This window comes from Furipterus horrens, unplaced genomic scaffold (genome assembly GCF_987537825.1).
Source record: "Furipterus horrens unplaced genomic scaffold, mFurHor1.1.pri manual_scaffold_10, whole genome shotgun sequence".
In the NCBI taxonomy this organism is placed as follows: domain Eukaryota; kingdom Metazoa; phylum Chordata; class Mammalia; order Chiroptera; family Furipteridae; genus Furipterus; species Furipterus horrens.
Genome location: NW_028327180.1, coordinates 2,281,776 through 2,299,182, shown reverse-complemented (window position 1 = coordinate 2,299,182; position 17,407 = coordinate 2,281,776). Strand labels below are relative to the sequence as shown.

Here is a 17,407-nt window from a genome sequence, read left to right as displayed (position 1 = left end):
AGCATCTGGAGGATAAAAAAAACAAAAAACTTCCAAGCGGAAGCAGCCCCGCGAGCCAAGATGGAGCCCGGAGGAGCTCACGGGGCCTGGAGGCTGGCGGCCCGCAGGAGGGGCGTGCAGGGATTCTGTCCACGTGCTCATGGTTGGTTGGTTTTCAGAATCAGCAAGGGGGTTACAGGGGTCGGGGCGTTTCAGTTCTTTAACAACATGTTCATGTTTACAGTTTCACAACAGCGCTGGCTAAACTCATCATTTAAACCCTTGGGTTCTCTCAGTGGGTGTTTAGTGATTTCTCTTTCGTTCCCAAAACAGTCTGTCCTTTCCCGGGAGGCAGCGCCGGTGTGGAGGAGGGATGGACGGTGGCTTCCGACGGACTTCGGGTGAGTTAGAGAATCCTGAGCTTCAGCATCTGTAGCTTCAGGTGGGAAATAACAACCCGTGCTAAGTGGTCAGAAGGAAAGCACCGAACGTGGCAGCTATTCCGATGTTAGTTTCCTTCCTTTTTCGGCTTGACCAGGCCTCTCACGAAACTGCCCAAGTTCACCCGGGCAGCTTGCTGTCCTGAGATCGCGCTTGATGACCTTGCTCTGGCTTCCCTCCCACCTCTGCGGGATTTCCAGTGTTCTTTCCTACTTTCACTGTTACGTCGTGGTGATTTTAAATCAGCAGCACCTGCCTCTTGTTAAAGACAGTCCAAAGGTGTACGGCCCCTCCCCGCTCACCTCTACATGCCGTCGTAACATAGATGGACTTCGCCTTGATTTTAGCGAGCGACCTGGAACGCTGAAGGGGCCTGTGTTTTACGCTTGCAGCGGAGAAGAGGCTTTGAGGTTTGGGAAGAGGTTTGGGTAACGCTGTGCTGTCTGCTCTGTAGAAGGAGCGGCCTGAGTCGAGGCGTGAACCTGGGCGATCTGTCTAAATATAACCTGGCTTTCTACAAACTGTTTGCGTTTGCCTCTTCTCTCCTCTGTATGGGACGTCTGTTGCTTTGTCATTGACCAGCGCCCTTCTGTTTCTTGGAGAAAGGTTCTTTCTGACCCCACGTGAGTCTCATCATGGCGTCCATTCCTCTCTCCTCATTGACTTCACGAAGGGCCGCCCCGAGTTCTCCCATCCGTCTCGACACGGGAACTCTGGGAGAGAATAGCTCTTTCCTTCTCTAGGATTATCAACCCTGAGGGCCAGGCAAGTCTAGAGCTGTCGGGGGAGAACCTGTTTGAACTTGAAGTCAGCCAGAGGCCAGCAGGACCGAGAAATAAAAGGGACAAGCTCTATCTTACGTAGATAGAGTTTGCGCCAGTGCTAGGACCTCCCAGCTGGTGAGCCAATGCGTTTGAATCGGTCGTCTGTCAAGTGTGTCCAGAAGGGATCCCAGCTGAGCGCTTCTCCTAGAGTGTCGTGACCCGCATCTTATTTCCGTAACGGCGGCACGACGACTGGCCAGCGCCGTGTGAAGGAATGGTGACCGGCGGTGACGGCACAGCTGCGGAGAGATTTCGGGGTGGGTGTGCACGTGAGAACATGGGAGCTTCCGCTGTATTTACCATATAACCTGTCTGTGGTACAGCTTTTGTGTATCGAAGTTGGTTTTCCAGAAACGATCCTGGAGAGGAAGAATGCGGGATGTTAAGATATTTATCTCTGGGTGGTGGGATTCTGGGACATTTTTTTTCTTTTTGAGTTATTTTCGTTATGTATTTCCTAAATCTTCTATAAGGCATATGAATACCTTTTGTCTTTGAGCCCTTCTCACGAGTTCTTGTTGGAAACCAGACATGACATACAGGACAGAAGGGACGGGGCCACCTGGGCCCTCAGCGACACAGTCTGCTCTCGGGTGTTGGGTGAGCCTGGGCCCCGGGCTGCGGCCTCCTGAGGCGGAGGCAGGAAGTCTGGGGGAGAGGGCGTAGAGATGGGGTTGGGCCTTCCTGCTCTCCCGGGTCAGGCAGGCGGGCTCTGCTGAGATGGAGTCTCTTGAGGGCAGGTCTCGTTCAGCGGGACAGAGGGTCCTGGCCCCGTATCAGAGTGGATGGCTCCCCCCCAACCCGCCTCTGCCAGAAGCCTGAGGAGGTGGTTCCCCACCACCGGCCTTCTGGGGGTAAAGCTCACGGAAGCGTGGGAACCACCCTATCCGCCCCACCCCCTCCACACCGACTAGAGTTTTAACTCTCAGGCTTGTCTGCGCTGGGCCTCCGGTGGCTGGTCCTTTGCCACCTGGGTTTCCCACCCCGGGCTGGGCCCTGGAGAGATGTCTGTACGTGAGCGTCTGCCCTGCTGAGTTCTGTCTCCCCTCTGCCTCCGGAGCCTGTGGCAGGGGCGTGTCCTGGGGCCCCACTCCTGTGACGGGTCTGGGAAGAGCTGCTGGTTTTCAGGTGGTTCGGTCTGGGTCACGTGCAGAGAGCAGAGACCATTTCCAGGCTGACGACGTGCTGGGCCGGGAACTGGAAGTCGCAGCAAGTGAAAACCTGAGACAGGTGCTCTTGTGTAACGGACCTGCATGAACACTGATTGTGTGTGAAGCCCCAGCTCAAACCCTTGGGGGTATTAATCTTCACAACCGCCCTGTAAGGGAGGCAGAGTTACTATCTTACAAATGGGAAAACCCAAGACACAGAGAGACGGAGCCGTTTGCCGAGAGTCACACAGCTGGGAAGTCAAGGAGCAGGGTTTTCCCTGTAGTGACCAGGGAAATTTTCCTGATCCCGACGAGGTTGCCTGAAAGGGAAGCCTGGCTGCATCACAAGGATCCTACTGCAGCTCAGGGCTCCTCCTCCGGGAATGCCAAGTGCAGGAAAGGACTTCTCGTGTGCAAATGGAAAGGCCTGGGCCCACTTCGCTTTTACTTGGAAAACAAAAAACAAAAAACTGAGCCCGAAAGGGTAGTTTATTGAAAGCTGTTGACAAAATTCCACTCAGCAAGGGACTGCTTTTTTATCTGATCTGATAACATTATCTAAAGGGAAGAGTGCATATTGGAATCTCAGTTATGAGTCCTTATCTGTAAAGAGAAATTCCAGCGTCACTTACAAACAGGGACTGAAGGGCAGACTGAAGTGAACAGATTACATATTATGCCCGATGGCGGTGTTTTCCTTCAGTTACTGTTTCTGATAGTGCTGATAAAACTCATCTTGTGTAACAAGTAAAAATCTGTGGGAACCCAGCCACTTCTCTAAACATTTCCTGTGGCCCCACTGTGTGCCAGGCTCTGTTCCGAGCACCGGGACCACACAGCAAACAGAACAGCCGGAGCGCTGGCAGCTTATGCTGCAGAGCCAGGCGGACGGTATGGTTACCTGTTTACCGCGGAGAAGCGGCGGAGCGGTGCCGGCAGGGCTGAGTGATACCAAGGAGGGGGAAGCCGGGCCGGGCGAGAGGGGGTCACCCTGCCGAGGGCGTAACCCGGGAGGAGCCGAGCTGGTGAGGGGGCACCTCGGGAGCCCGAGACCCTGGGGGGCGGGACTCAGCAAGCGGCCTTCAGGCTTCAAAGGGGCCGACGAGGCTGGACTGATCGAACAAGGTTGCTGGAGACAGACAGGGGGAGTTCCCAGAGGTTCTTCGGCAAAGACCTCAGGTGCCTGGACGTGGTTGCATGAGTGGGACCTTCACGGATGAAGAGCCCGGGCTCCAGCGCCAGCGGCCCCGGTGCGCCTTCCAGCTCCGCAGCTCCCAGCTCGGTGGCCCGGGCCGGGTGTAACCTCTGACATGCGGGGAGCAGGCCCCGGCCCGTAGTTGGCCACGTGAACATGAGCTGCCGTTCTTGCTAGGTGGCCTCTGCTACGGACGTCTTCGTTCCGAGATGTAACGATGTGTCTTTAAAAGGCCAGGGACCTGCAGCCTTCAGAGTTGCGAGCCTGGTTCCCGGAGCACTTTCCTGGCCGCTCGGAGACTCCGCACGGCGGCCCGGCCTCGCTGCCCAGACACGTTGTTCAGACGAGGTCTAGGGAAGGGGTGGGCTCGTGGAGCCATCTAAGAACGTCGTGTGGTTTCTAAGATGTAACCGTAGTGGGTTGGGGGCGGTGTCGGGGCCCCGTCACCTTACCTCTGCAAGTGGGGTGCTGGAGCTTCCCCTCGTCCGCACTTTTGAGGTGCCCGACCGCCTCTCGGGAGTGTGTGTGCCTGCGTGGGCTCGCTCCGTTCCCGACCCCTGCGCGGGGCCCTTGTTCCCACTATACCCCCATTTTCTAGGGCAGCAGCCTGAGGCAGAGATCGGGTGACTCTCTCAAGGTCATCGGCCATTGAAGTGCCGGGGTCGGGATCGGAATGGCTGCTGTCTGGTTCCAGGTCTGTGTGCTTAAGCCACACCCCCGGCTGCCCCAGGGTAGTACCGGTTTCTACCTGACAGGCGGGACTGTCCTAACAATGGCCGTTCTGACCCTCAGCAGAGGGCAAGACGCCGAGTAAGAGCTCAGTAAACATCTGCTGCGTGATTGCCTGACTGTGCAAAGTCAGAGTAAACCATGTCACCGACGGTAACTAGAACACCTGCATATTCCATTATGGCTACGTAATTCCATCAGTTCCCGCCTTTCAGGCTCCCCGTGTATATCACATCGGCTTTGTAAATCCATTAGTCTCACGGCCCGGCAATAACCTGTTTTGAAAGGACATCGGGGTACCTGGCAAAATGTGTTTGTTCTGAGCCCGTACTGGCTCTTGCCGGTCACCTCTTGCCTTTCTAAATGCTCCCAGACCACCTGTGGAAGCATCTGTTTCAGACTTTTGCTTACAATCAGCGTCAAGTTCATCACTTACATCTTTGCATTTTTAGAACTTGGGGCACTTCTACTTCTCTCCAGGATGAAATCTGGTTTACGTTACTGGTGTATGTCATTGGTGATGGAGACCATTAGAGATTGTCTGTATAGTTTCAGGGCTTTTTCTTTTTTAAAAATTTATTTTGAGAGATCAGTTTGTTGTTCCACTTACTCATGCATTTATTGGTTGACTCTTGCATGTGCCCTGACCAGGGATCAAACCCACAACCTTAGTGTATCTGGACGATGCTCTAACCAACTGCGCTACCTGGCCAGGGTCAGTTTCAGTCTTTTATTAAAGTAACAGGGTGATTCCATTGTATCCAAAGAGCATTTCAGTCACGCAGTTAGCAACTCTTATTTCAAACCCATAACCGTGCCCAACTGTGGGGCTGATTCAGGATGAAGTTAGATTACTCATCTGTGAGAGGAGATTTAGATAGGATATGAGTCATATAATCTGACATTCTGTGCTCTCTAAATAATTCCATTTCTTTTAACTAAACCATATGTTTTAAGGGTGTGAAAAAATAAACTGTAAAATTTTTATGCATTGAAACCCTTAACCAATCAGACCTTTTCTGAGTTATACTTGGACTTTGAAATAGGTTGGTCATTTTCTTTGCGGTAAAACTTTCCAACTGCATTTTCCTTAATAAGTATTGTCTGATCACTTAGATACAGCAAGGACATTAGGCTGTGCACACTTTGCTTTTGCTCTCTGTCCAGCGGGCACCGCCTGAAGCCAAAGTGAGCCGTAAAAGTTGTGAAATACTCCAGTGTACGGTCCACGGTCGCCCTGCTTAAAGAGTCAAAGGTCCGTTGTAGGAGATGAGAACTGAACTCCGTGACTTCATCTGGTCACGTTAGCATGTCATCTCTATTAAGTTACATTTAAAATGCTCATTATAAGTTCCATTGGGAGGTTTGGGAACAAAGGTAGAATCAGGGTCACAGTGAAGCGGATGTGGCCGTGGCCACAGAACCTGAAGTCGCAGCTGCCCTGTCTTCTCCCCCTGTCTCGCCTGGTGCAGGGGGCCGCGGGGGCTGCCGTGCCTGCTCTGAGGGTGGTGACGAGGGGAGGAAGCCAGCCGGCGGGCCTCACGGAGGAACACGCACCTATCGTTTGAGGACTGAAAGTCCGTGCGAGTGTGTGTGTGACCATTGGGTCTGTTACTGACCTTTTAATACCATTTGATATCCTTTGTCTCCTTGAGACACTTTCCCTGCGATTTTCATGACCTTCCTGAGATGCTTCTCTCTTGACTCTGGTGACTCCTAACTCTCTGGGTTTCCCTATGTGTTGGCCGCTCCTTTCTAGCCCCTTTTAGGGCCTCCTCTCCTCGTTTCCCCTAAGTGTCAGAGCTCCATGGGGTTCTGTCCCAGGACGTGCCTCTCTTTATGTGCCCTCCCTGGTTTTCCACTCGCGTGGTTTTGATTACCAGCTGTGTGCTCATTGCTCCCAAATACACTGCATCACCCCAGCCCCTCTGGACCCTCGATGTCTCCTGGTGGCCTGTGGACAGTTCAAGTTCACTGTCATTGTCTTTCTTCCCAGCCTGTTCCCCCTTGTGCTCCCTCCGGGGAACAGAAACACCCCCAAAGCCCGTAAGCCAGGGCACCACTCCTGACTCCTGTATTGCCACACGCACGCCCTTTGCAAAGTTTCCCAAGTCCAGCCGAGACCACCGACAGAACTCCTCACCCGTGTGTTCGCTCCAGTCCAGTTGCCGTGACCATGATTCTGCTCGTCGTCATCTTTTGCATAAGATATTGTGTCGGCCACCAACGTAGCCTCCCGGCCCCCAGTCTGCCCGCTTCATTCATTTTCCACGTTATGTGTGATGCTCCCGACACACAAACCTAACCTTGCTGTTTCCCGTACAGCCCTTCCATGGCTCGCCGTTGCTTTTAGGGGGAGTCACAAACCCTGCACTGTGGTGACAGGCCCGCGCGTGGTCTCGTCCCTGTGTACTTCCAGTCCTGTCTGTGCACACCTCTGTCTTTATCAAGCCTTTGGGCTCCTTGGATGGTTCTCAGTTACTCAAAGGCGCCAGGTTCTCTCTCACCTCCAGGCGTTTGCATTGGGGTCCCCCCCGCCCCCCGCCTGAACTACTTTCCCGCATTTTCTGTCTGGCCACCTCCTAACCACTCTTCGCATGAGCTCGGAGAAATGAGATGTCTCCCCTGAAACCGCAGGCTGGCCCAGCGCCCCGTGCCGCGCGGGCGTCCATGGCAGCCGCTCCTGTGCCCTGCCTGCTGGCTGCGTCTCCCCGGCTCCGGCAGCAGGATCCGCGGCAGCCGTCGGCTCCCGGAGGGGGCAGCCAGGATGGGAGCCACGGGCCCAACTGGTGCTTCCTGGCCAGTCACCTTCCCAGTCACCTCGCATTCCTATGGGGTCCCAGGCACCCTTCAAAGCAACTTCCAGACATTTATTTTTTTTCAAAAAGTCTTAGTAGAGGAGGAGTTTCATGCTTAGATAAATCAGGTAACTTGCCAAAGATCAAGTTAATACATCTTGATACAAAGATGTATTAATTGGATGCCTTCTCCTCTTCGGCAGGGGAGCCGTGAATATACACCATGTCTAACAAGATAGATTATTAATTGTTTTGTAAAAAAAAAAAAAAAAAAAACCAAAATAATTGTGATAGACTTCAAGTTCACGGCTTGAAGTTCACCCGCTCACTTTCTGTCCTCACGCCCAGCCCCGGGAAAGGGAAGCGAGGTGCGCTACAAGGACGGGGACTGAGGGGCAGCGAGCGGGGGTGACCCCTGACAGAGGGGGCTGTGACTAGGCCGCAGCCCTCCAACCCCAGTCCCCCCATCCTGTTTCAGGGGAGCCCCGCCGTCCCTGGAGCAGCCGTTCCTCACACGCAGCCCCTCAGCGGCCTGGGATGCGTGTGCCAGGCCCGTCGCCCGGCCTCAGCCCCGGGCTGCCCCTGCGAAGAGTGAAATAAAGCTGCAGGCCCGCAGAGGGGGCCACAGTGGCCTGTGTGTTAGCAGCTTTGACAGCCAGATGCCAGGGTGGCTCCAGGGACCTCACGCCATGTCCCCAGCAGGGAGCAGGGCTAACCCAGGTGACCAATAGGATATGGTGGGAGGCCGGTGCGTGGCTTCCGGAGCGGCCGCAAAGGGCACCGCCGCTGCGCCGGGTCCTCGCGGGTGCCCCCCTCGGGGGAAGCCAGCCCAGGCGGACGGGCACCTAAGCAGCCCCGGGGAGGGGCCCTCACGGGGGGTGGGGGGGATCCGCCCCCAGCAGCAGCCAGCACTGCCTGCCAGTCTGCGAGCTCAGGTCCTGCGGCTCCCGGTGGCTGGGGCCCCGCTCACACGGACCGAGACCTCCCGAGAAACCCCCGGCCAGAATCACCCAGCCGGGTGCCCCCGAACTCTTACCCGCACCGAGACACGCCCAGTGGTGATGTCGCTTCCGGCCACTAGGCTTTGGGGTGATTTGTTACACAGCAGCAGACACCTGCAGGCTGTGGGCGAGCTTCAGAGGCGTCGGGGGGCTTTGGGGAGCACCTCACGGAATCTGCGTGGTGTTGTGTTTTGTTTCTGCTTTCCGCCCGAGAAGCTGAATTTCAAGTCCGCGTTGGAAAGCTTTGTACAATATGTGCAACTTTCTTAATGCGTCTTGTTGGTGACGCGCTTCTGGACGGCTTGCTGCTGTCGGTCGGCAAGTGCGCTCTCCGCTCAGAGCCTCTGCAGCCGAACTCGCCGGCGCCTCGGCCTCTCCACCCCGCCCTCACTGTCCCCTCTAATTCCTTTGGGTCTCTGGCCACCGCATCACCTGCGTTTTGGGAAAGCCAGGACCGGGGCAACTAATGAAAAAAATTAATAGCAAGAGGGGAGGTTAGGGACCCCACTGGATGCTGGGGTTGGGTCTTGAAGATTGTCTGCGCGGACACCCCCTGGGAGGCTGAGCCGGGACCTCTCCCTGCTGCCCCAGCCTTTTCGGTCCGCTCCTGGGGAGGTGCGCCCCGTCCCTGGAGCTCAGGAGAGGACCTCAGCGATGCGAAGCAGGAGGCTCTCCTGCCGGCTGCGAGAGAGCGCAGCGTCAGGCAGGGACCGCGCCAGCTCCTGGGCTCTTTCCCCAGCTTCGGGAGGCCGAGCGCCGGCCCGGAGGCGACCGGAGGTGGGAGCGCAGGCGGCGCGCCTCCCCGCCCGCCGCACCGGGGGCAGCGCGCAGGGCCGCTGAGCGCCGCGCCTCGGGCATGGAGTGGGAGCTCAACTTCCTGCTCTACCTGGCGCTCTTCTTCTTCCTGCTCTTCCTGCTCTTCCTCCTGCTCTTCGTGCTCATCAAGCAGCTGAAGAACTCCGTGGCCAGCACGGGCGGGGCGCTCCAGCCCGGCCGCCCGTCGCTGCGTCGGGAGCCCTGGGGCTTCCCCAGCGAGCAGGCGGTGTGACCGGCAAGGCGCGGGACTGGCGGGAGGGCACCGCGCTGCGCGCGCACGGGTGGGTCTCGGCGGCGATTTCCTGTGGGCACGGCCGCCGAGGTTCCAGGGCCGGGGCGCCTGCTGCGTGGGCAGGTCCGCTCCTGCGCGGGAGGACGGTCCCGAGGCGGGCTTCTCCTCTCCGCTCCTCCTGGAGGCTCGCGCTCATTTACCCTCCAGCGCTGGGGACAGCAGGTGCCGGGTCCGGGCTGGTGCTGTGGTGCTAGGGCCGAACCCCAGCTTTTCCCTTTCCGGGGGCGGGGTGGGGTCGAGATGCGGAAGAGAGGAGTTGAGCCTTTGGAGCTGGAATGGCTTGGGGCACCTGCCAGCTCTCCTTCGCTGTCCAGCTGCTTGTTAGCTGGTACCCAAGGGGTGGAGAGCTGAACAGTCCAGGTAATTCAGCCCGGCCACTTCCAAACAAAATGGGATGTCAACCCAGACGTTCAATTCTTGAGGAAGAACGTGGGCGCGGGGGAGGCCTGAGGAAGCAGGGCACGCTTTGGTGTCGCGAGCACTGCTTCAGTATCCGTGCGCTTTGGTGGGTGCTAGGCGCGGTGCGACCAGGGGTGCCAGGGAGAGAAGACAGCGGCCCGACTCTTATGGGGGCCCCTGTTCTCCCCGTGACCCCCACTCGGGTGCTAGCCACCCGCCCCGCAGGTGGCTGGGGCTGCCGCGCGGAACCGTGGGAGGCAGTGGGTCCTTTGGGGCTGCTGGCAAGAAGAGGTGCCGTTTGCACGCTGTAGGGCCCCAGGAGGGAGGACCGGAGAGAGGCTGTCGTGGGAGACGGAGCGGACCCTGCGCGCCCCCCGGACAATGTTAACTCGGTAAAGAACCCCTTCATCTTACAGATGACTTTTCCTCGATGTGTGTGGCCTGGAGCTCCGCAGTGCGCCCAGGACCAAGCCTCAGTTACAGCCGGGACCCGGGAACCTGCACGGAGGGGCGGGAACCAGAGATGGAAGTTTCCCACTCGTGGTAAGCGGGGACCACCCTGAGTTTCGCAGGCCGTGGCCCAGGGTCTAACTAAGGGAGCGGTTCAGGTGGAGGAGGTGGGTCCCACACTCAGAACCAGGGACCTGCCCACAACCCAGAGGCCAAACTGACTGCAGGCATCAGAGTCTGGGGTGTGGGGGGTGTGGGGAGTGTTTGCAACTGTAGTCCTCGGGGGTCCTTAAACTTGAAACCGGTAATGCAGATATGTCTCTCATAGGGAAGGTTTGAGTCCAGTCTTGTTAGGGTGGGATCAGCTAGCTGTCCACGGCTTGTCTGTAACACGGAAAATATTGATTCATTTTTAGGCAGAAAGGAAGACCATACTGAGAGGCTAAAAACAACAAAACTCTAAATTTTGTCTAAGTTGTTAATATGGAAGTGAAGTGGAAGACAATTCTTTTGATAATTCAAGGGGAGGAAAAAGTCATCTCACTGGGGTGAGTAATTCCGGGGAGAGTTTTTGGCCTGAGACATTCAGATAATTTCCTATATTGTCTGTTTCACGTTGCTGGAATAGACTGTTCTTAATGAAGTAAGTGGTTTGTTTTAAATATAATGTCATAATCAAATTCTTACATTTATGTATATACACACACCTCTCTTTTTAAATTGTATATTGATTATGCTATTACAGTTGTCCTGATTTTTCTCCCTTTACCCCCTTCCACCTAGCACCCCCTTCTCCCTCAGGCAGTCCCCACGCCATTGTTCATGTCCGTGGGTCATGTTTATGAGTCCTTTGGCTGCTCCATCTCCTATGCTGTACTTTGCATCCCTATGGCTGTTCTGTGACTACCTAATTGTACTTCTTAATCCCTCACCTCTTCACCCATCCCCCACACCCCCTCCCATCTGACAACCATCAAAATGCTCCCTGTATCCATGCTTCTGTCTCTGTTCTTCTTGTTTGCTTAGTCTGGTTTTTAGATTCAATTATAGATACCTATGTATTTATTGCCATTTCATTGTTCATAGTTTTGATATTCTTTTTCTTAAATAAGTCCCTCTAACATTTCATATAATAATGGCTTGGTGATGATGAACTCCCTTAGTTTTTTCTTGTCCTGGAAGCTCTTCATCTGGCCTTCCATTCTAAACGGTAGCTTTGCTGGATAGCTTTTCATCACTTTGAATATTTTTTGCCAGTCCCTTCTAGCCTGCAAAGTTTCTTTGGTGAAATCAGCTGATAGTTTTATGGGAACTAAATAACTTCTTTTCTCTTGCTTCCTTTAAGATTCTCTCTTTATCTTTAACATTTGTCATTTTAATTGTGATGTATCTTGGTGTGGGCCTATTTGCATCCATCTTGTTTGGGACCCTCTGTGCTTCCTGGACTTGCATGTCTATTTCCTTCACCAAATTAGGGAAGTTTTCTTTCATTATTTTTTCAAATAGATTTCCAATTTCTTGCTCTTTCTCTTCTCCTTCTGGCACCCCTATGATGTGAATGTTGGACCGCATGAAGTTGTCCCAGAGGTTGCTTATACTATCCTCTTTCTTTTAGATTCCTTTTTCTTCTTGTTGTTCTGATTGGTTGTTTTTTGGCTCCTTATGTTCCATATCATTGATTTGATTCTCAGCTTCACCCACTCTACTGTTGTTTCCCTGTAAATTGTTCTTTATTTCAATTAGTGTGTCCTTCATTTCTAACTGGATCTTTTTTATACTGCTGAGGTCCTTACTAAGTTCCTTGAGCATCCTTATAACCAGTGTTTTGAACTCTGTATATGATAGATTGCTTATCTTTATTTCGTTTAGCTCTTTTTCTGGTATTGATCTGTTCTTTCATTGGGCCATGTTTCTCTGTCTCCTCATTTTGGCACCTCCCTGTGTTTGTTTCTGTGTATTAGGCAGAGCTGCTTTGACTCCGTGTCTTGGCAGTGTAACCTAATGTAGTAGGTGTCCTATAGGGTCCAGTGGCACAGCCTCCCCTGTCACCCAAGCTGGGTACTCGAGGTGTGCCCTTCATGTGGGCTGATTACACCCTCCTCTTGTAGTTGAGCCTTGGTTGCTGTGGGCAGGTCAATGGGAAGGATTTAACCAGGCCAGTCAGCTACAAGGACTGGCTGTGACCACTGACCACCAGCCTCTGCCCTCCGTGGAGGATCAGCTGTGCAGGGGCAGGGTGGTGGTGCACTGACGTGGTCTGTAGCTTCCCACTGGGTGCGCTGGCCCTGGGGTTTCCTGGGGGGTGCAGTCCAAGGTCAGCCCCCACCTGTGTTCTGCCCGGGGCACCCTGCCTGAGCTATAAAGCAATCTGAGGTGGCTGCTACTTGTGCTGAGCTTGGAGGTTCCCAGCTGAAGCCAAGCTGTGAACCTAGGCTGGCTGCTGCTAGTGTGGGCCTGGGGCTACTTAGTAAGAAGTATGGGGGCTGGGGGCTCACTGAGGCCGGCTGTTGCCTGTTTGGGAGGATTTAGGGAAGTTGTGAAGCAGGAGTTAGAACCAGTCATTCATATGGAAAAGCAGGTTGGGTGGGGCAGAGTCTCTGGGGCTCTCTAGGGCAGTGCAAACAGTGTTCCCCAGGTTGATGGAGTCTCAGATATGGGACCAGCCTGCTGGCTCAGGGGGAGAGGGAGGGTTTAGAAAAGGGACAATGGCCTCTGCTCCCCTTGATGCCAGACACTTCAGGGTCTCCCTGTGTGCCACTGGCGCCTTTCACGCTGCTACCCTGGTGCTGGGGCTCAGAGGGAGGGAGTCTGAGCAGGTGAGTCCACGTGTGGGTTCTTTAGGATGAACTGCTTGGGGCTCCAGCAGTTTCTTCCACCGAGTCAATCCCCGCTGGTTTTTGCGGCCAGAAGGTGTGGGGGGTTACCTTCCTGGGAACCCTGGGCTGGGGGCCTGGTGTGGGGCTGGGACTCCTCACTCTGGAGATATCCCTCCCGGATTTTTATCCACCACACATGGATGTGGGACCAGCCCGATCCACACCTGTGCCCCGCCTACCTGTCTGGATGGGTGTGGTTTCTTTAACTCCGTAGCTGTCAGACTTCCGTTCAACTCAGTTTCTGCCGGTTCTGGGTGAGGGTTGTTCTCTATTTCAGTTGTAATTTTGATGTGGTTGTGCGAAGGGGCCAGCCCCGTCTGCCTGTGCTGCCGTCTTGGCCGGATGTCCCCCACAGCCCTACCAGAGCCCTAGTCAGACTTGACGTGAATGCCCACCCTGCGTCCCAGAACCAGCTCGGTGATTGGAGACTGTGCTTTGAGCAAGACCGCTCTGATTGGCTGACACCCCTGCAGTGGTTTAGGTTGTGCGGTTGAGTGTGGGGGTAATTAATTAGGAATTCTGATCGTTTACAAGGGTGGAAAACAGGCCCTTCAGACTTTACAAATAACCAGGATACGACTCACTTTAACCTCCTGCTTGACTTCCTGACTTGGCGATCCTTTAGGCTTCCCAGCCGCTGGGGTCGGAGTTTAGCCCCCCGACTCTCCCAGGCAGGAGACACAGAGAATTCAGGGTGAGTCATTTGCTGCCCTCCTAGTAGAAGCCCAGTTCTCTGCTGGTTCTGCTGACTCCGTTTCTTTCGGAAGGAGAGTTGTCTTTCTCACTTTGGCCCAGGGCTGTTCTGTATTCTCCCTGTGATCTAATCCACTCACTTCTTTGTTTGTTTGTTTATTTATTTATTTATTTATTTTATTTTTAGAGAGAGGGGAAAGGAGAAAGAGAGGGAGAGAAACATCGCTGTGTGGTTGCCTCTCACTCGCGCCCCCAACTGGGGACCTGACGTGCAACCTAGTCACGTGCCCTGACTGGGAATCGAACCAGCGACACTTGGCTCGCAGGCCGAGATCTTAGCTCCCGTTCGCCCAGGCTCCACCTGGACCCCCGCCCTGCACTCTGGGAGCCGGGGCTGCTCCCGTGTGCTCTCGGACCCGGCGCCCTGGGCCTCCTGCCCTTTGCTTCGTGAGCTTCTGCTTTTGAAATGTGGACACCTGTCTAGGAGCTGCCTTGTTCTGGTCATGTATTTGGTCACCAGGTTTTCAAAACCCAGCGTAGACCGATCCCCCATATTAGAGCTACTTCCGAACTCACCGTTTTGCTACCAGTATACATACCTTCCTGATGAGAAGCCCTGGCCCCCACAAAGGCCCAGGTTCCGGGCTGCACACGCCGCTGCTCCGCCCCCGGGCCCCCCCACAGCCTGGTCCCCGCCATCGCTGCACCTTCGTGAAGACGGTGTGTACACACAAGCTCGCCGTCACAACACCCAGAAAGTCAGGACGTTTTAAAATAACTGCTCATCAGATCCGTGCAACCTGATGATGGCTATGTTTTAGTTCCAATGAAAGGTTTTTATTGATTTTTTAGCAATGTTAGCTGAGTTGAATTTCTTACATTATAAGGAAGTGGGCCATCATTCGATTATTATGTAATACTAATATTTTATTTCAAGTGTTCTTATTTCATTACTGTCTCTAAATTTCAGCTGTTCAAAATGACCCCAAATCTTAATCGCGGTTGTTTCAATGATAACCGGATCTGCGAGCGCCTGAGTGTGCCCTTGGCCTCAACAGCGCCCCCTTGAGGTTGGGTGTCAGCAGCATCACACGTGCACCCGCGAAATACGAACTGTCTCCCGGAGCAGGTGCCTAGGGCTGGACTCCAGGTTTGGGGCGCAGCTGCCGGAACGGGACGGATGCCGCCTGGTATGACGCCCCAGAGTCAGAGAGACGACTCACCCGGGTGCACCACGCACTGGGGTTTGGGCCTGACGCGGAGCCGGGCTTGTGTTTGCTTCACCCACGGGGGTGAAGGCTTGGGAGGAAGTGAGTGGAAAATAGGCAGCACCCCGTTTTCAGCCCGACGTTTCATGTTCCCGGTTTTGTCTGCAGCGTCAGGATACGTGGAAGAGTTAACTTTCTTCCAGGGCCAAGATTTTAAACACTGTGAACGTTTAAGCCATTTAAGATAGTGGGACATACTCGCTTCCTCTGACTCAGACCCACTCAGCGAGGGACCTTTGGGATCCCAGCGGGACTGCTGTAGTGCAGAGAGTGTTCCCGAGCACTGGCCTCGGCTCTTGGTTTCCACAGCTCCTCTGAGGTACCTACTTGTGCCGCTTAAGCTAAATCCGTAATTAAAACTCGGGAGCCTTCTGAAATCACCGCCCGGTGTGAGTGCCGCACGCAAGGGGGACACGTGAGTTGTCTGCCGTTGGTTTTTACTTTTATTTTTTGTTTGCATCAGTGGAATAAATTCTCCATTCTCCATTTCTTACGCTGTTTACAAAATCAATGAAACTGTACATTCAACAGCGATCTGATTACCTGAGACGTGGCTTCTTACCACACAGGAGGCTGGGAAACAGGGCAGACCTGTGTTTCAGACAGGGATCGGCACCTCATCCGCGCTCCCAAAGGACACCCCGAGGGACTCAGCTAAAACCCTCTCGTTTTCCTTAACAGCAGCTGTTTTATGTAATAAGCCTATCGCTTCCTCCACTCTTGGTCTGTGTAGACACGAGTGGGCTCGGGGTGAAACTTCTGTACTCACTTCTGGGTTATTTGTTTGGCCCTGGAGTTACCAGAGCTTCCTGCAGTACGTCCAGCTCGCACGGGCAAGGTGTTTTTTACTTTCAGGTGGAAATCTTCCTTCCGTCCTGGGCACCAAGGTGGACGGCTCGCTCAGGGTGACCGGACTGAGCGGCGGCTTAGACACGCGGGGGTCTGCTTTGCCCCCCGTGATGAGGAGGCAGGGCGTAGGCTACTGCGGTGGTTGCCCCAGTGGCTCCCTGAGGGTCCTGGATCTTGTCGTCCCCTAAAGAAGACAGAGGAAGCACCAAGGATATGCCAGGTTGCATGTGCTCCCTTGTAGAGAGCCTGCTCCACCGCCCACAGCTCTTCTTATGTCTCCTCGGCCGGACTGTGTCCTCGGCCGGACTGTGCCCTTGGCCGGGCTGTGTCCTCCTCGGCCGGACTGTGCCCTCGGCCGGACTGTGCCCTCGGCCGGACTGTGCCCTCGGCCGGACTGTGTCCTCGGCTGGACTGTGTCCTCGGCCACCGCAGCGTTGCCTGAGAACTATAACTGCCGGGCACGAAAATCCGAGTTCTCTTGATGAGGAAGAAGGTGACGGCGGATCTCGGGTGAGCCGCTCGCGCCGTCTGCCTCTGCTATGAATACAGCCGGCTGCCAAGGGCACGATGCTGGACAACTGGCGGCGACACACCAGGCCCCAGGTGGCTCTGCCCAGAGGCTTCCTCCCGGACACGCGCCGGGACTGGCCTCACCTCCCGCCGGTGCACCTGCTCCCTGGCGTGGGCACCGTCTCCCCACGGAGACTGGGATGAGGAAGGTTCCCGCTGCGCTGCTCCGGATCTGCCTCGTTGACCTCTTCCTCGATTTTCTGGACGGGTTTTGGAGGAGCCCAGTGGGTGTTTGATCCCCACACGAGGACCCGCCCTTTCACGCACAGGGCGGGGCAGGGCATCATGTAGAGAAGGCCGCTTCCCTCCCGTCTCTGACCCCAACGCCAGTCTGGGAATCTTCTGGGAGAAAAGCGCCTCTCGAAGCTGTTTCCACCACAGCCACGCCGTGGCTGAGCGCATGGGGAGGCAGCACTGCCCACAGCCAGGCCTGCCCACGGACCTTCTGTGACGGCGGCAATGTGCTCTCTCTCTGCGCCGCCCTACAGGGCAGCCCGGCCACGCATGGGACGGGGAAGCAGGTTTTACTTTTATTTCATTTCCACGTCACTTAAACAGCCTCCTGTGGTGAGGGGCTATTGCATCATACAGCCCGGTAGCTGTCTTCATCCTTCTTATGTTTTAGAATGAGCTGGGGGGGTGCTGACCAGGTCACGCACCTGGTGGCCCAGGGTCTTCACTGTTCCACTTTGCCGTGGAGCTTGTCCTCCAGAGGAAAAGGGAAAAATGGAACGGCATTCAAGACGTTGACCCGACATCTAGACCTTGCAGGTGCCGACAGAGTGAGCTCCCGGAGCAGCTCCTGTGACTGGCCGTAGAGATGACAGATGGTGGTGCCGGGCCACACATCGCTCCGAGTCACCAGCATGGGTCCTTGTCACAGGACGCCAGCAGAGAGATATTGCGTTCTTGTGCCGTCCATTCTGGGTGACTTTATTTCTGTCACACTGTGGCTGCTAAATGAGTGTTCTGTGAACGTTTTTCAAAATAGTTAGTGGTTTCTATTTTTTAAAAGGCTGTGAAATAAAAACATATGTTACTCGTTTTTTTTGTGTGAATTATTATTACCCATAATT

At 54.9% G+C, this 17,407-nt stretch overlaps 1 protein-coding gene and 1 long non-coding RNA gene across 2 annotated transcripts; both read left to right on the top strand.

The window, feature by feature from the left end:
* The first annotated feature begins 304 nt into the window (after positions 1 to 304).
* Positions 305 to 15,447, top strand: LOC149999173 (uncharacterized). Its single transcript, XR_016513332.1, has 4 exons — positions 305 to 380; positions 10,042 to 10,168; positions 10,492 to 10,623; positions 14,615 to 15,447. It is a non-coding gene; the product is annotated as an uncharacterized LOC149999173 (long non-coding RNA).
* Positions 8,975 to 9,166, top strand: SMIM43 (small integral membrane protein 43). The gene has a single exon (XM_090290134.1). It carries the CDS (start codon positions 8,975 to 8,977, stop codon positions 9,164 to 9,166), a length of 192 nt encoding a protein of 63 aa, XP_090146260.1.
* Positions 15,448 to 17,407: the final 1,960 nt, after the last annotated feature.

Coding starts and splice junctions, on each gene's coding strand:
- SMIM43 (XM_090290134.1), top strand. CDS start 8,975: ATGGAGTGGGAGCTCAACTTCCTGCTCTACCTGGCGCTCTTCTTCTTC.